Source organism: Astyanax mexicanus, chromosome 23 (assembly GCF_023375975.1).
Source record: "Astyanax mexicanus isolate ESR-SI-001 chromosome 23, AstMex3_surface, whole genome shotgun sequence".
In the NCBI taxonomy this organism is placed as follows: Eukaryota; Metazoa; Chordata; class Actinopteri; order Characiformes; family Acestrorhamphidae; genus Astyanax; species Astyanax mexicanus.
This window is the reverse complement of record NC_064430.1, coordinates 6,982,407-7,000,226: the sequence shown is the minus strand read 5'-3', so window position 1 is coordinate 7,000,226 and position 17,820 is coordinate 6,982,407. Positions and strand designations below refer to the sequence as shown.

Here is a 17,820-nt window from a genome sequence, read left to right as displayed (position 1 = left end):
AAAGCATTGTATTATATAATGCTAAGGGAAGATGGAGGTGGGCTATTGAACAAAAGTTCCTACTTATTAATCATATTCATCAACACAAGTCAATTCCACACCAGATTTCTCTCTTTTTTTAAGGCTAGATTAAACATTGCACCTCCTCTCAGAACGTCTTTCACACACACTACCTGACTCACCAAGGAGTTGGTGACCTGGGAGTTCCTGCAGCATGTTCAGGTAAGGACTCTTCAGCCCACGCTAGACTGAGATCTGCTCTGAAGTCGGTGGTGGTTCCCTCCAGTCACTGGTCACAGGCTATCACAGGTTTCCATCGCTGATGGAGATCATCTTTGAGGAGAACAAAAAAAGAAAGAGATCAATGCATTCAACACTCATCCACTCGACTTGATATCTGATCCATCTGCGAGCGCAAACCTGCTTTCACTCATAGATTGTTATCAGACACATGTGTCTGAAGTGTTGACACTGAGGCAGTATTGGAGATAAGGCACAATGTAGGAATAATTACTCTTTCCGTTGCTCATGAATATTTAAAAATATCAAAGGAAATCATGTTGGGGTAGTACGCTGTAAGAGGACTATAATTATGATAATGATAATACTCTATGAATTATTATTATTATTGTGCCATTTGCATTCATACTACTATTATTATTATTACATTATTACTACCGTATTACACATGTCCTTACACCTACTACCTATTCATAAGAGCTTCTATAGACTATAGATTTGCACACACCTAAAGAAGGACATCAAGGACCTTCGCATTTTTCTCAAGGACCTTCATCAATAACCCTCCTCAAACCCTCTAAATACAGGTAAAAGTGTTATTTTAAACCATGCAAACTGTGTCAGTTGCAATACTAACATAACTAATAACTAACTAATAACCTGAATAAAAATGAGAACAAATCCACTTCAGGTAGGCCAAGAGCCATTTTCACACTAAACATTACACCTCCCACTGACCAAGAGCCCGGTTCCATATCTCCTGAGTTATTTTAGTGAAGTTCAGATTGTCCCCAGTTCAAAGGCAGTGCTTGGTAAGAGCCAGCAGAGCCCTGTCCCATATGCCACAGAAATAGGTCACACTTAGCCTGTCCGTTTCTGAATTATACGGCTCTTAAAACATGGTGTCTGTGCAGTTTGCTGCTGTAATATAACACCAGAGGAACAGAGCAACAGAGCAGGATGATGGATGATGGATGAAGGCCTGGCCTGCTAAGTACCACTGGAACTGGAAGTACTGGAAATGGATTAACTCTGATGGTGAGACAGATATGATGCTATCCTGCTGATATTCCTGCGTTCTTATGATAATAACAAAATACAATTAAATTAAATAAATAACTTATCTTATTTTAGAACATTATTCTTAGATAAATCAAAAATACTAATCTAAAATCCATACAATGGAGGTAATTTAGCCTCATGGCCAGTAGATGGTAATGCTATCTAGCTAATACAACACCAGTAAACTCTCCCTGTATTCCCTATTTTAGACATTTTCTACCTAATTCCAACCATGAAACATATGCTAAAACTCTTTAATTTAGGTTCCTATCATTATCCAACGCTACAAACATGCTATAAACTGTTTTATTTTTAATAGAATCTCTATAGAGTGGGAGAATATCATCCACTTGAGAATGCTGTGTTTCAGGTGTGTCAGACACTAGAGGGCGATTCCAGTCCAAAATGAATGGGTTCCTATGGAGCAATTGAGCAAAAACACATTTTATAAACGTTTTATATATTTTTTACTGATAAATGGACTAATTTTCTCAAAACAGAGCCATATTAAATGTTTCAGCACAGCACACATCATTTTAAAAGCTTTTCAACTCTATTTATAAGAGTTTTAGCCAGTCACTCAGTACTAAGTAGCATAATGCTAGCGTCTCTACTGTTCAAAATATGTGTACTATAGAAAAATGGATCCATACAGGTAGGTTTTCTTGTCTTTCTGAGTGAAATACTTTATTTTACTTTTTAAAATGAAAGTAAAATCATGCATGAGTAGTTAGACAGTATTTGAAATATTGTTTTTAGCAGTTTAGCTCCATTCACTCCCATTCATTGAGGACTCTCTCGCGGGCTCCCTCTAGCGGTAAGATAGTAATTTGCTGATATAAAGGGTGAGATATGAAGTGGGTAGTCTCTAAATACTTGATTCAGATTAAAAGTAGATTTAAAGGCAAAGCTGTAATTAATTATAACAATATTGCCAAATCATTACAACAACAACAAGAAAAAATTACAATACAAAATACACAACAAAGCCTGCACAAAGCCTTCTCCAAATATTCTCAATGGGGTTTAGGTCTGGACACTGGTGGTCTATTCTGAAGGACAACAGGTCTAAATTTTTGTTTTGTGCCACAAATCATTAAAAAAGGAAAAGAAAATACATGATGTCCATTGTAATGATTTTTCTGATTAGGTAGCCCTATTCTGTTTTATTTTACTTAGTTGAGTATTTATTGTCATAATCTGGATTAGAACATTACTAAAATAGAGCTATTCACTGTATACCTGTACCTCTACCTCTTCACAACTTTACAACTGATGCTCTCAAACACATTAAGAGACAAGAAATTCAAGTAATTAACTCTTGACTAGATCAGCACAGCTGTTAACTGAAATACATTCCAGGTGACTCCTCATAAAGCTGACTGAGAATCTATACACACTAAAGTGTGCCATATCGTATTGCACGCAATAATATCACCAACATTTTAAATGTCTTGAACAATATAATACCCTGAAATAATGTGCCATATCACGCATCCCTAATTATCAGGGTACTACTTTTTTGCTTTTAAAAGAAAAATTCACAATGTCCTCATTTCCCTTTATCTATCTACTGGTTTATAACTGTCAAGTATCATTCATTTTACTTTAATCCTGGATATATGGAGATATTTGGAGTGCATTATTATTAGTATCATGACATTCTGGATCATAGACTTCTGTTACAAATCTCAGTTAAGGGTGTGCCATATCATATCATATGCAATCATAACAATTATTTTTAATTTTGTTCCAGTAGTGTATTCTTGAAATACATATCGCCCACCCCTAAGCTATGCTATACATTATCCCACCATCATTACATCTGAGTACAGGTACACTTTGTAACAAAATTATATTACTCCTTTTTAAAACACTAAATTATTAAAACAAACTTTTTTTATGAAAACTCTAAATTATATATATATATATATATATATATATATATATATATATATATATATATATATATATGTATATATATATATATATATATATATATATATATATATATATATATATATATATATATATATATATATATATACGTATATATATATATATATACGTATATATATATATATTTTTTTTTTTTTCAGTGTTTTCTCATATCGCCAAAAGTATCGTTATCGCAAAAATACCATGAGATGTCGTGATATTATTTTAGGGCCGTATCGCCCACCCCTAACACACACATACACAAACAATACTTTGTGTTTACAAAAGGAATGCGCATACCGTGCGCAGCGAGGATCCTGCCCGCCTCCCGCTGTAATCTCTCCGCATTAGCTAGCTTAGGTACAGGCAGCGGAGCCGCGGCGCTGAGACCGAGCCTTTATTCCGGCACTAGCGGACTAAACCCGGGTAACATGGCCTCGCTGGGGGAACCTGTGAGACTGGAAAGAGGTAAACTGTGTATTTCAGTGCTTTATTTTGTGTTTTAAAGGCTGGAGAGGCGCAGTTAGCCTGCTGTCTGAGATAAGCTTTATTCCGGGGCTGCTGGAGGCTATTAGCTAAACTAAGCTAAGCTAACCCAGGTAGCTCACTGTCAGCTGGACTAGCTTAGCTTAGTTCTAGTTCAGATTTTTGAATTAAACCAGCCCGAAAACTACTGTTTTTATCACTTTAAATATATTATAATGTTAATTAGGCACTAATATAGTATCATTTAACCAGTTCAGTCGATTACTGTTTTGGAAAATGTGGAAAAGTCTTGAAAAATTTGTGTAAACGTGAGATTTATGGTGGGATAATGTGTAAGTTAGCTGTCATTGCTATAGAATACTCTACTGCAACAAAATGAATATTATAATTTATTTGGAGATATAATAGCATATAACGGTAATATGATAGATTTTTAATTGAGGAACACAAAGTTTGTTGTAATAAATTACTTTTATTTTATTATTTTTAAACTGGTGGCATACAGTAACGTTATAGTTAGCATAGCTATTAAATGCTCTACTGCAACAAAATAAATATTAACGTTTATTTGGAGATATTGTAGCATACGCTATGATATGGCACACCTCTAATTTAAAGTTTTTATATTTAAAAAAAAAGTTTTTTTTAAATGTATTAAAATTACTCCTATTTTAAAAAAAGGAGTAATATAATTTTGTTAAACAGTATACCTGTATTCAGATGTAATGACAGTGAAAGCCTCTTGACTTGAAAATGTCTTGAAAAATGGGTATAAATTGAGTTTTAATGTATAGCATAACTTAGGGGTGGGCGATATGGTATTTTGTGGTATTTTCATGATAACTATACTCTTCGCGATAAAAATTGTATTTCAAGAATGCACTACTGCAACAAAATGAAAATAACATTTAAATATTGCTTATATGATATGATATGGTACACCCCTAACTGAGATATGAAAAAATACAAGAAATTGATCAGATTTGTAACAGAAGTCAATGATCCAGAATGTCAAGATACTAATAATGTACTCCAACTATCTCCATATATCCAGGATTAAAGTAAAATAAGTGATACTAGACAGATATAATCATTCTCTAGTACATGTATAATGGGAAATGAGAACAGTCTGAATTATATTGTGATAATTAGTGGTGGGTAATATGGCACGATATTTTAGGGTGTAATATCATTCACAATATTCAAAAAGATTTATTTGTAGATAATATTTATCTGAAATAGTTATTATGGTGGCATAATGTAAAACATACTTATAGAATGCTCTACTCAACAAAATGAATATCAGCATTTATTTAGAGATGATATAACATACGGTATAATATGCCACATCCCTAATTTATTTATTTTTTTCATTGAGAAACACATGTAGTTGTTTTTAATTAATTGCTGTTTTTAAAAATTAGTTTGAAGTGAGTTTTATAATGGGGGCTTCAATATGTGAAGTGAATTCCAGTTAAATTTGTGAGGTGGATATTTAAAGGGTTGGGTATGGAAAGGCAAGGGCCGATGTCGTCCTCAGGCTGTAAAATGCCCAGATCTCCTTTTTTTTTATTAAAAAAATCTGCTACTACTGATGCATTTAGTCTTGACTGTGAAAATATGATGCTAAATATCGTTTATATCATTTCTGATACAATATTTAATTGTATTGCCCAGCCCTGTTGTTGACTTCCCTAAATCACAAAATAACTATATAAAAAAATTCCAGAAGGATTTAGATTAATTGGTACTCCTGGTTTGTTGTCTGGTCTTGCCTCACTGAAAATATCTTTTCACAGATATCTCTCGTGCCATTGAGTTATTGGACAAGCTCCAGAGGACAGGGGAAGTACCCCCTCAGAAGCTGCAAGCCCTGCAGAGGGTTTTGCAGAGTGAATTTTGCAATGCTGTACGAGAGGTAAGCTCACCTTGAGTACTCTTCATTAACATTAGACCCACTGATATTGGATAGTTACACCCATGATTCCAGTAATATTGTTAATAAATCATAAGAAACTGGTTAAATTACTTTTTACTTTTCATTGCACGACTTTGTGTAACCATTTACAGTTATTTAGTGATGTTAAGTATACTTTATTTATTTATTTATTTATTTAGAAACTTCTCACTTTTCTGTGTTTTGTATATCTAAAAAATACAATTTTTCTAGTCTCCGCAATAACAACAAACCATCCAAATAGACCGGCCATGAAAGTTACCTTATTACCCCATTGTATAATAATTGTTTAATTATTTTTACTGACGTCAAAAAATTGTGCATTGTGTTTATTTTAATGAACCTTTATTAAACATTAAAGGTAGTCCTAATTTTTAACGAAACCAAATATTTACAACGTAAAGGAAATTGGAAAATAAAATAAAATTAAAATCAGTTATAATCAGGTTTAACTAAAATAAGTAACTTCATAAAGAAGACAATAAAAAAATTAATGGAATATGCATTAAAAAGCAAACAATAAACATTTAACTGCCGTTTGGACTAGTACATCATCTAAATAAAATGTAGTTATTTTGACAGGCCTTCCTACATTATAGTAATTATGAACTTTTTTTTTTTTTCCTTTTGAAATATAATTTTAAGAAGTTTTTTTTGTAGTACATGTAGGCTTTTAAAACATTAAGGCATTATATGCTTTAGACAAGAATTGCTCTGTCCATGGACTGAAACATGTTCCTGTATGCTGAGAATCCATTTAAGTAATTAGCCATAGGCTAAAAGGCTTTATAGGAGTGGCTATGTTTGTCCTAGAAAAGGAAAGACCAATTAAAGTCACACTAACAGCCTCTACAACCGATAGCTGTGCTGACCATTCGGTTCATCCTTTCTCAGAGAAGCGAGTCTCAGAAGACGGACGTGCCAGTGCCCATGTAGTGAGCCTAAGACTTTGCTGGCAGTTGGATCAGCTCTACCCTGCTGCTTTGTCATCTGTTGTGTTTTTTTTCTCCCTTTTTTTAAATAACCATCAACATTTATAGGCCAAAACACTGTGTAAAACACTCCCTTTCTATTCCTCACTTGGTGGATGGATCCAGCCAGTTAATAGTCTGGCTGTTTGGCTTAAGTTTACCTGTCAAAAAGTACAAAAATTAAAAGAAAGTAAATTTGTGTAGGTGAATTTGTTCACTTGCCTGCTTGATGTGTTGGTCTGCTATCTTAATGTGTCTAAAGCTACATTCTCATTTAAAAAGAACTTAAAAAGGCTTAAATTCTGCCTTAAAAGGTTTAAATTCAGTGTCAAACTTTTGCTTGAAAAATATTAGCTCCTATACTAACATGTTTGTGCACAAGAGTGCCACTTCCCATAAAGTTTCAGTTTCATCTTTGCATCACAGAAACTATCCAGGATTTTCTGTGCATTCCAGATGAGCTTATTGTCGAGAATGTTTTCCAACTCCTTGCAAGAAGGGCATGTTATTTGTCTTTGAACACTTATTTAGTTTGTGTGCTCTTTGTTTGGCCAATTTCTTAGAAACATAGAACTATTCTCATCACAGAGATTGTTTACAAGTTTGCTTTAAAATTAGCATGTTGTGAAATGTATTTACATAAAGTTCAGAATTGAATATAGAATTGGGATAACCCTGATTTCCACTAATCTTTCACACTGCTTTTGGGTGACCTTATGCCACTCCTGGCACAGAAATTCAAGCAGTTTAACTTTGTTTGATGGCTTGTGACCATCTATCTTCCTCTTGATTATATTCCAGAGGTTTTCAGGGAGGTTCAGGTCTGAAGATTGGGCAGGCCATGACAGAGTTTTGATCTGGTTGTCCTTCATTCACACCTTGATTGATCTAGCTGCTGGAAAAAACAGTTCTCAGAGTTGTGGAACATTGCCAGAGCATAATGAAGCAGGTTTTCTTCCAGAACAATGTTGTCTCTAGCTTGAGTCATGGATCCTTCACAAAGCTGAATCTACCTGACTCTAGCATTGCTGAAGTATCCCCAGATCATTACTGATCCTCCACCAAATTTCACAAAGGGGGTAAGACTCTCTACAGGTATTCTAACCATTAGATGTCCAGGTGTTTGGCAAAGCTGAAAATTGGATTTATCAGAAAAGTTGATCTTACTCCAGTCTGGTCCTGTCACACTAATTACATTATCGATTAATCGTACAATAAATGAACATGACCTCAATAATATTTGATAATCGTGGTATCATTTATTGTGTTTACATGTATGTTTGTTCACATGTATAACAGTGAACAGTATTTTAGACAGTCATGCTTCAATAACTGACCAATGCTTTAATAACTGTGACTCCATACACACACTGCAGTAGGTTAAGAACTAAGTATATAATTCCTAAACTGTGAATAATTAAAATTTTCTGGCAATATATATTGTCCTCAAAAAAAATCTTATCGTGACAGGCCTATTCCAGTCCTCTTTTACAAACTTCAGCATGACGTTTTTTCTAGCTTTACAAAACTAATAAACCCTTCCTGTAGGAACCTTTTTCCAACTTTTCTTTTTAGCGAATTTGTAGGCACCTTACGTTATGTTTCGATTAAATTACGATTAAGAGGTCTGGAATGCGGTTATAAAACAATTATCTATCAAAAGTCTTGGTGCATCTTTTCTTCTGTACAGGATTTCTTTTTTTTTCGTTGCATGACTATATGGTACTTTTAAAGAAGAGTATCTGTAATGATCCATAATTTAATCCTGATATTTAATAGACTTTTACTTGGGAAAAAAATGTAGATATTTCAGTTAATCAAATGTTTAATATCAAAATGTTGGATTAATGTTGTTAGACTAATATTACTACTAGGAACTAAAAATTAGTGCCCTTTGTGTAAAATGTGAACATGCTGGCAGATCTGAAACGATTCTTGGCATTTGTGAATTGATTACATCTACGTGAAATCTTTAGCTTTTAATCTCCCTAAGACTCGTCCGCGAATTTAATTTACTAAAGTTACAGCTTTATTTCTCCACGTGGTGGCGCTAATCAAATGTATTGGGTAAACCTGTGGTGAAAAATATTAGTTCTGAAATTTCTTTTAGTAACACAGATGCTGTGAAGTATTGCAGAGAATTTAATTGTAATTCTGTGATATATCAAGTATCAATGCTGTAAATGTTATAGTGGGCAAAGTATTGTGGCGATATTGTACCGTGAGATGTTCTGAGATTCCCACACCTATTTATTTATTTATTTTTTTGTTATAGAGAAAATAATGAGAATAAATCAGTGAATTTCCCAGGCTGCCTTGGTGCACTTCGAGCCTATCTTGTATAATTCATTGTCAGAGAGCCTAAATATTTGTATTGTGTATGACTGAATAGCGGTGAAGCATCCCTTAATTGATGGCTACAGCAGTGTCACTAATGATGCTTTTTCCTTACAAGTACTGTAGCCCGTGAGTACCCCATGCAGTATCATTAGCCCATTCACGCCTCAGGAAAGTTCAACTCATTCTTAGCCCATCTCTCTGATCTGTGCCTACGCATGCTTGTTAAATGAGCCCTCCTATGGAGCAGTGTGGCTTTTTTGCTCATACTTCAACACTTGGGCCACTCAATTTTCTCTCCCCCCTGAGGAATGACCTATTTTTGAGCTGTTGAGGTGATGATGCGTGACTGTGACTGGAGAGTTATGCCTCAGTAGTTGATAAGAACATTGGCTGCTGGGTGACTCAACAGTGCTGTCCACTTAGAGCTGTTTATTCACTCCTTGCTCAGTTACTGAGGATCAGCTCTGGGGACCAAGGCTCATGAAGCATCTTAAAGCAGGAGTGCTAAAACTAGGATCAGATTCCTCCTGTGTTTTGAGTTATCTCAGTAATTAACAGTCGCTAGATTAACATTTCTGCTCTGAGGTGCTTTGTGAATACTGGCCTAGATTTCACAGTTTGGTCTACGACATGAGCACTGATGAATGTGCTGTTGTTTTTAGCCAAGGATAATATAGTACAGTACAATGTAATCCAGTATTTATTATGATTGACAAGTATCTCTGCTTTGCATGCGAAAATGGCTGTGTATTCATATAGTCAAGTCAGTCATAACATAAAAAAACATTGACTGGCAAAGTACAGTAGGGGTGGGTTAAAATATCGGTATTGCAATTTATTATATTGCTTTCATTTGTGATACATTAAAGATTCGTGCCATCAGATATCAATATTTTTATTGAAACGTAGGCAATCTATACCCTCTAAGACAGGGGTCAGCAATAGGCATGAAAACATCTGGCTAGTGAGATGGTTTGAACTATAATGAATTATTATAAAAATAAATAAATAAATAAATAAAATGCATCTCTGGAGAGCTTTTGTTTACCACCCGCCCCATCTCTCTGTCTTTTTAGTTTTCGCCCGTTCTCGTTTTTCCACCCGTTCTTGGCCTCCCTATCTCCTTAGAAGGGCGTAGTGGCGGTAGTGTATTGGACCCCGACCCTGATACTATCAGCGCCATGTTTCCCAGATGAGATGAGAAGGTTGTCGTGCAGTACTTTCCTTTCTCCAAACATAGCTCTTTTTAATTAAACCAGAATAAGTCTCAGTAGTGAAGTTTACTCTTAATTCTACTTTAACAGTAAAATTTACACAGAGAAAGGTCTCTAAATCTAATACTAAAACTAAGTTACCTCAACCAACATTACTATCCTAGCCCTGTACAGTTCATATCTATGAGTTGGACCCTGCCATATTTCACTCTTTTGATGTTTCATGCTTACAGGTTTATGAACATGTGTATGAGACAGTGGACATAAACAGCAGTCTGGAGGTCCGAGCCAATGCCACAGCAAAGGTAATTTCTTCCCTCATTTAGAGTCATACTGTATTAATGTACTCTGAAATCCTTTCTTTGGGTCTTTTTATATGTAATGACTTTCATGATTTTCAGTTACAGAGCAAAGTAATTTTTTTTGTATGCATAATTAAGAATTAAGAAATATATATATTTATTTATTGTGTCAGCTGCTTTGACATTATTTGGAATCCACATTGGCAGGGCGTGATGTGTTGTGTAGATTACAGAACATACCTGCTGCTTTGGCGTAATGGAAGATAGGTGTGTCAAGGCTGCATCTGTTGTGACCACAGTGGCTCACATCTGTGCCCTCTCGAGTCAGGCCAGCACTCTCCAGGGTGTGTCCTCTGAGTGCCTCTCATAACCTGCTAAACCCCAGGGGACTGCAGGACTCGAAGCAGACAGTTTTACTTTGAGTTTAATATATTTTTGTTGAGGTGCTTCAAATGTTGTTTTGGGTTGAGAGGAACAGTAGAGGGACAGTATAGAAATGCAGTTTAAAAATATGATGTTTGTTACATTTATTTAGACATTAGTTTATTGGTTTTGTTGGGTCAATTTAATTTATTTTATTAATATACATCCATTCATGCTATTGATGCATGCAACATGTTTTTAAAAAACACAGTTTGGGACAGTAAGCCATTTACCATTTCTTATAGTTGCACTTTCTGGCATCAAAGATACCCAGCGATGAAGCGTTTCAGGTGTTATTTTGTTCCATCCTTCCTGCAAACACACCAGAATCTATGCAACAGCAGCATGTTGTTTTGCATTGTCTTGTAGAAAATGTATAGGAGTCCTTTAAAATGATGACGAATGAATATTAAAGAGTGCAGTTATTGAATTGTACGTGCAAAACATGAAAAATCTTTGGATACTACCATCTCCATTGAAATATGTAGATTTTCATACTGTCCCAATTTTTTTAGTTGTTGGTAAAAAGCATACAAATATTCTTCCGAAGTTTTTTTTTCCTTGTCCAATTTAATCACTAGGCCTCTAAGTCTCTATGGTCTTGAGCAGAAATATATTTGTTCCTCTGTTAAGGCAAAGAAAGTGTAGCTTCAGATAACTTTTTCCAACTTACCATATTTTTCAGACTTTAAGGTGCACTTAAAATCCTAAAATGAAATTTTTTCCAAAAATTGACAGTGTGCCTTATGTATGAATTCTACCAGTCAGGTGGAGGTAAGGTAAGGAGCAGTAAAGCCACTCTGCTGAAGTACAGCCTTATAACTGTGAGTTTTCCCGGAAGTTTCTCCAGCACTAAGACTGGGAGCAACGGCATTAGCATTAGCCACTAACCGCAGCGCTATCTGTTTTGCTATTCAGAGGTGAGTATATTGAACTGTGGTCTGTTGTTTGCTGTGTTAAAACAAGCTATGTTGGACGAACTGCTAGCTGATAGAACCCTGGGTTACCGGAACACTCAGGGTTTCCCAGTCTAGTGCTGCCAGGTGGCATGTATGTTTGCTAGCTCTGCGATTATGCGGCTAATGCTAATGCTGCTGCTCCCAACCTTAGTGCTGGAAACTCACTGAAAACTTGCCCTCAGACAAAATATTGGAAATCTAAGCTTACTGTAAATAAACAGAAGCTCAGGAGATAAATCTGTGTAGATTATAATCCAGCACTTATTTGAATTTAAAATAAAAGTTTTTTTTTTTTTTTTTTTTTTTTTTTTAAGAATTACAGTCTTGTTTACTTAGGTGCTTCTCCCCCAAACATGGTGACACCTTTGATTACTCCGATGTAGGCATCCTTACTAGTGTTGCTTAATGGGCCTTATAATCCGGTGCATCTTATGTATGAAAGTAGACCAAGAAATAGATGTTTATTGATGATGCACCCTATAATGTGGTGCGCCTTATAGTCTGAAAAATAATGTAGTTGTTGTTTTTATATAAAGTTTTTCTATGGTTTTCTATGCATACACTGCAGAAGACCCCTACCTAACTCTCCTCCTTTGCTATACAGGCCACAGTTGCAGCATTTGCTGCTAGCGAGGGGCACTCTCACCCTCGCGTCGTGGAGCTTCCTAAGACAGAGGAGGGTCTGGGCTTTAACATCATGGGAGGAAAGGAACAGAACTCGCCCATCTACATCTCTCGCATCATCCCTGGAGGCATCGCTGATCGTCACGGCGGCCTAAAGCGGGGAGACCAGCTGCTGTCCGTCAACGGAGTAGTACGTAGTCTCTCTGTAGTCTGTCTGTCTGCCCTTAATTTTTTTTATTTCATTCATTTAGCCACTTTTTAAACATTTCATACATTAAATACATAAAAGCTTAAATACAAATTTGTCTTGGTTTTGAAAGAAAAACTATATCAAAACTACAATTGAAAAATATGTTTGAACACTTAATCTTTTTAACTTCCAAACAAACAAACAAAGCAGAATATATTTACCTCAGCAGTTATTTTGTTATGCATACATTTACTAGAGTAGTGCTATTCCAATCACACATTTACCTTAGTAATGCTATTCTAATCGTACATTTATCTTAGCAGTACTATCTAAATCATATATTTGCCTTAGCAGTGCTTTTCTATGCATACATTTACTACAGTAGTGCTAATCTAATCATACATTCTAGTCATACATTTACCTTACTAGAGCTATACAAATCATACATTTACTTCCGCAGTGCTATTCTAATCATACGTTTACCTTACTAGGGCTGTACAAATCATACATTTACTTCAGCAGTGCTATTTTAATCATACATTTACCTTACTAGGGCTGTACAAATCATACATTTACTTCCGCAGTGCTATTCTAATCATACATTTACCTTACTAGGGCTGTACAAATCATACATTTACTTCAGCAGTTCTATTCTAATCATACATTTGCCTTACTAGGGCTGTACAAATCATACATTTACTTCAGCAGTGCTATTCTAATCATATATTTACCTTAGTAGTGCTATTCTAATCAAAAATGTCACTTTAGATGTGATGCTTGTGACTTTTAAATTTGCTCAGAGAGTGATGACCAGGATTTTGGGTAAACAAACAATTGCTAAGGCTAATTGCTAAGATAATGTTACTCTCCTAGCCTGGAACTGCTCACATCTTTTAGCCAGAAAACAGGCTTTTTGTTACAAGGTAGTAAACTATTACCAATTATTTAAATAAATTAATGTGGGTGGAGCCCAGACTTAAACCTGGCGTTTGTGGGCTCCCTGGTGGTTCACACCCCTACTTCCTGCCAGCAATGTACACAGCCATGCTCTGGCTTTAAAAATCATTGTTAATTTTTCGGTTTAAATTATTGTCTTCTCAGCTAAATAATTTTAGTTGCCAGATATTTCTTGCATTCCTATTTATTTTACAATGTGTGCTTTGTGAACTTAGCTAACTTGTTTTTAGGCCTTTTTAGAGCATTGTGATGTTTTAATTTTTGCAAAATTAGTCATTTAATCATGCATGCAAAATCAAGATGAAGTTTATACTCTAGTATTTGGTATACCCAGATCTTGTGATATATTTATTGATTTAGTAAACCTTATTTTTATGCACTGCTGCTGACTCTTGTAATGTTATCTTGGCCACGTGCTCAATATCTTGCTTTCTCTCTCTCTCTCTCTCTCTTTCTCTCTCTTTCTCTCTCTTTCTCTCTCTCTCTCTCTTTCTCTCTCTCTCTCTCTTTTTCTTCTATAGAGTGTGGAGGGGGAGCACCATGAGAAGGCAGTGGAGCTGTTAAAGGCAGCTCAGGGTACGGTGAAACTGGTGGTTCGCTATACCCCTAAAGTACTGGAAGAGATGGAGTCGCGCTTTGAGAAGATGCGATCTGCTAAACGCCGGCAACAGAATAGCTACCCACAGTAGGGTTAAACCCCCAAAGGCCCTCACTTTTTTTTAAATCTTTATTTCTCTCTCCCCCTCTCCTTTTCTCTCCTTCACTCTATTTCTCTACATTCTGCCCTTCTTTCAGCTCCAACTGCTCTCTCTTTTCTCTGCCCAGGGATTGGCCACATGTATGGCACTTCTTTTTCTCCTTTTCTGGAATTTTCTAAACTCTTATCTCCTTAATTTTGAACACACTCTCTTCACAATATTGTGGCATGAACACTACTTGGGTTTTTTTATATTTTAAATGCAATCACACATTTACAATCACACAGACACTCATTGTACACTGTATGTGCATTACTCGGACTGTTCTGTCAATCAGAGATCGATTGGTCAGGATTGCAATGGGACCACCACCATCATGATCATTATCATCTGCTCCTGAGGTGATTTAAACGAAATGTAAAACATATGTTAAAAGTGCCTCAAGAGCTTAAGAAATATGGAATGTCTTTCGGTCACCGGTTGGTTCTCACCGTACTGTATGTTACCTGTGGTGATTTAAGAGGAAAAATGAATGAATGAACACTTCCGCCTTCTTGTAAAATCTAGATAAGCTTAAGCAGCGTGTGGGAAGTGGCTTCTTAAACAGAATAAATGCGTTGGTCATTTCTGATTGTGGTTTTATGGCTTTCCTTGCTTGCATACAATAATGAAATGATTTTCCTCAGCTGGGAAAATAGAAGTGTCATAACATAATACTCAACTAGTAACACTATTGTGACTTTTTTTTCTTTGTTTGTTCATTTTAATAGTTGCATTGTCTTAGTCTTTTAATTGTGAAAAAACTAAGCTTCATCACATCAGATGGGGATGACCAAATTGTGAATGTTATTTAGTCATGTATGACAATGCTTGACCATATCTTCATGCTGGTCCTTACCTTTAATGGTCTAGTGTATGTTGTGTATTTGTTACTCATATCCTCATGATTTTAGACCAATTTTACATTTATCTTTATCATCTTGAAGTAGTAAGGTAATATAAAAAGCGTGAAGCTTAGAAAGTTGACCTTTTCCCCCTGAATTTAGAAGAATTAGTCAAACAGAAGTTAAGCACTGACCCCACACCCTATAACCCCCCAAGGTACAGCTTGGGTGAATTATATTTATTTAGATTTAAGTATTTATTGTTTTTAAAATCACCCTAGAAATATGTTTTAGCCCAAAATTGTTCTTACATTTGTGCAGTAGGTTTTATTTTATATTCGCTCCTTTCCCTTTGCCATGTAATGTGGCAATATTTAGTTCAACCTCAAAGCAGAAAAAGTTGGGACAGTATGGAAAATGGAAATAAAAATGCATTTGCAGTTCATGTTTTCTTTGGGCTAATGTTATTTGTTAATTAACATCTATTCCTGCAACACATTCCTTAAAATGAGTGATTTCAAACAGGTTATTTGTAACCATGATTTTGTAAAAAAAAAATATTATCCAATAAATTAAAAAAGAAAAAAAAAAACTAATGAAAATATTATCCAAAAACTTTTATCCACAACGGTTGAGTCTTTGAGGAGCAGTTTCTAACAAATATATAAGAAAACTGTTTTTAAAAAATTGTTCTTCAAAGAAAGTATTTTATGGAAGTACTTACATCTCCCCCATTTGCTGATTTGCCATGGACAGTAGGTACAGATCCCTCCCTCAAAAGAAGTCTGCTGGCTAATCCTGCTGTGTACTGTCTGGCTGATTCACAGAAAATGGATGGATGGATTTTGTTTTAGTGCTTTAAGTGTTTTTATAGGGGCAGTCAAGACCCAATTGAAATTACAAAAGCACCCCTTTAAATTTGACCAAACAAAATATGAAATATCTTAATAAAAGTTTGCATGTTTCATACTGCCCCAGCCTTTTCTGATTTAAAGGTTGTAGTTTGTTTAATGAGAGGATTGTGTTTGTTTCTGAGGTTCATCATTCATTAGACGAGAATATATTCTTCTCTTTTTATTCTCACCGTAGCAAGACCAAGAATATATATGTATATTTTTTATCACCCCAGATGTTTCCTAAAATGAATTTGTCCTGATCCACAGAGCATCGTAAGGTAGCCTCGCTTTTGACTTTCTTCTTGTACTCATTTCCGAATGTTAAAAAATGCAAAGCTCCAGATGTATTTTTAAACCTCAAACGCAGGTATTTTCAGTGTCTAACAAGCTCAGAAAAAAAGCCGTCTATTTTTCTCGATCTCTCATAAAATATTTAGTGCGTTTCTAATTCTAGGCGCTCATGAATCATCAGGAGCTGTGAGATGTGTTGATGCATGGGAAGAGAGAGAGAAAGAGAGGAGGGGTGGGAGAAGGGGGCGGTCTCGTTTCTTGCGTAAGAGAAGCAGTCGTGCGTTTGAATCTGGAAAGCGTACTTTTAAATCAGTTTGCGAGAGAGATGGAGCGGACGCTTTGTTCTGGAAGAGCTCAGGTTGCATTTCTCCTTCTCTGCCTTTCTGTGATGTAACATTTCATACGTAACCTGTTGTTCCACTGAAGCAATAAGACTCGCTCTTTTCTCACCAGGCTGTGGTTTAATATTCAGTGCTCCCGAGTCCTCATTATTGTCCTTTTTTATTTTTTGGAGGGGGTTACTATTTTTGTAACTGCATTTTCTTTTAATATTGCGCCCCTTTTTGATAACAGATTCTTCTTTTTGTTCATTTGAGAACAGATTTTTTCCAAGGAATGATTTGTATTGCTTTTCTGAGTGCATTGTCCCTCCGTTTTTGAGTACAAAAACCCGAACTTGCAGCCTTTCTGAGAACTATTTGATACCCTGTTGAATGTCCAGTGCTAGTTTGGGACTGTTACTTTACTGAAACTAATCTTGTATTGTATTGTATCATTTGGCATTTTCTCTTCTTTGTCCTGGTCTGTTGTTACATTTAATGTGGATGTATAGAATTATGACAAATTACTTCGTAGAATTGATAGTAATGAGATTTGAAGCTGCACAAAATAAATTACAGATGAATTGTGGTCTCTGTGGTTATTTTCTGTTGTGTGTGTGTGTGTGAGAGAGATTTGGTAGAGCTTTCCATTCAAGCACTGCTACAGTTATACATGTGATTAATACTGATTCAGTCATGCCTGAATGTTAGTAAATGTTATTGTGTGCTTTTTTGTTTGCTTTGTGTTGTTGTAGTACGCTGTCATTACAATGCCATTAACACTAGAGGGTGCTGTAAGATAGTACACACATATTAGTCCTGTGTTCTGGATCTTTGTCAGCAGATGTGGTTTATGTCCAAGACCAAGAGATATAAAATTCCCTCCGTTTTATTTAAGCCTGAAGTTATCATTCTTTGTAATTATATATGTATGTTTTTAAGTTGTGCCCTTTAAGTAATATTGTGTTATACTTTTATGCTGTTGATGGGTCATAGCAATGCAATAGCCTTATTTTTAAGAGCTGTGGACTTTTTTTTATCACTAATATACTAAAGGTAAAGATTGTA

General features: G+C 35.4%; 1 protein-coding gene across 1 annotated transcript; it reads left to right on the top strand.

Annotated features, from left to right (window-relative positions):
• Positions 1 to 3,539: 3,539 nt before the first annotated feature.
• On the top strand, positions 3,540 to 17,341 carry lin7c (lin-7 homolog C (C. elegans)). The gene is made up of 5 exons (XM_007246913.3): positions 3,540 to 3,708; positions 5,526 to 5,644; positions 10,442 to 10,513; positions 12,497 to 12,706; positions 14,185 to 17,341. Exons 1-5 carry the CDS (start codon positions 3,672 to 3,674, stop codon positions 14,350 to 14,352), a joined length of 606 nt encoding a protein of 201 aa, XP_007246975.2. The 5' UTR covers positions 3,540 to 3,671; the 3' UTR covers positions 14,353 to 17,341.
• The last annotated feature ends 479 nt before the right edge of the window (positions 17,342 to 17,820 follow it).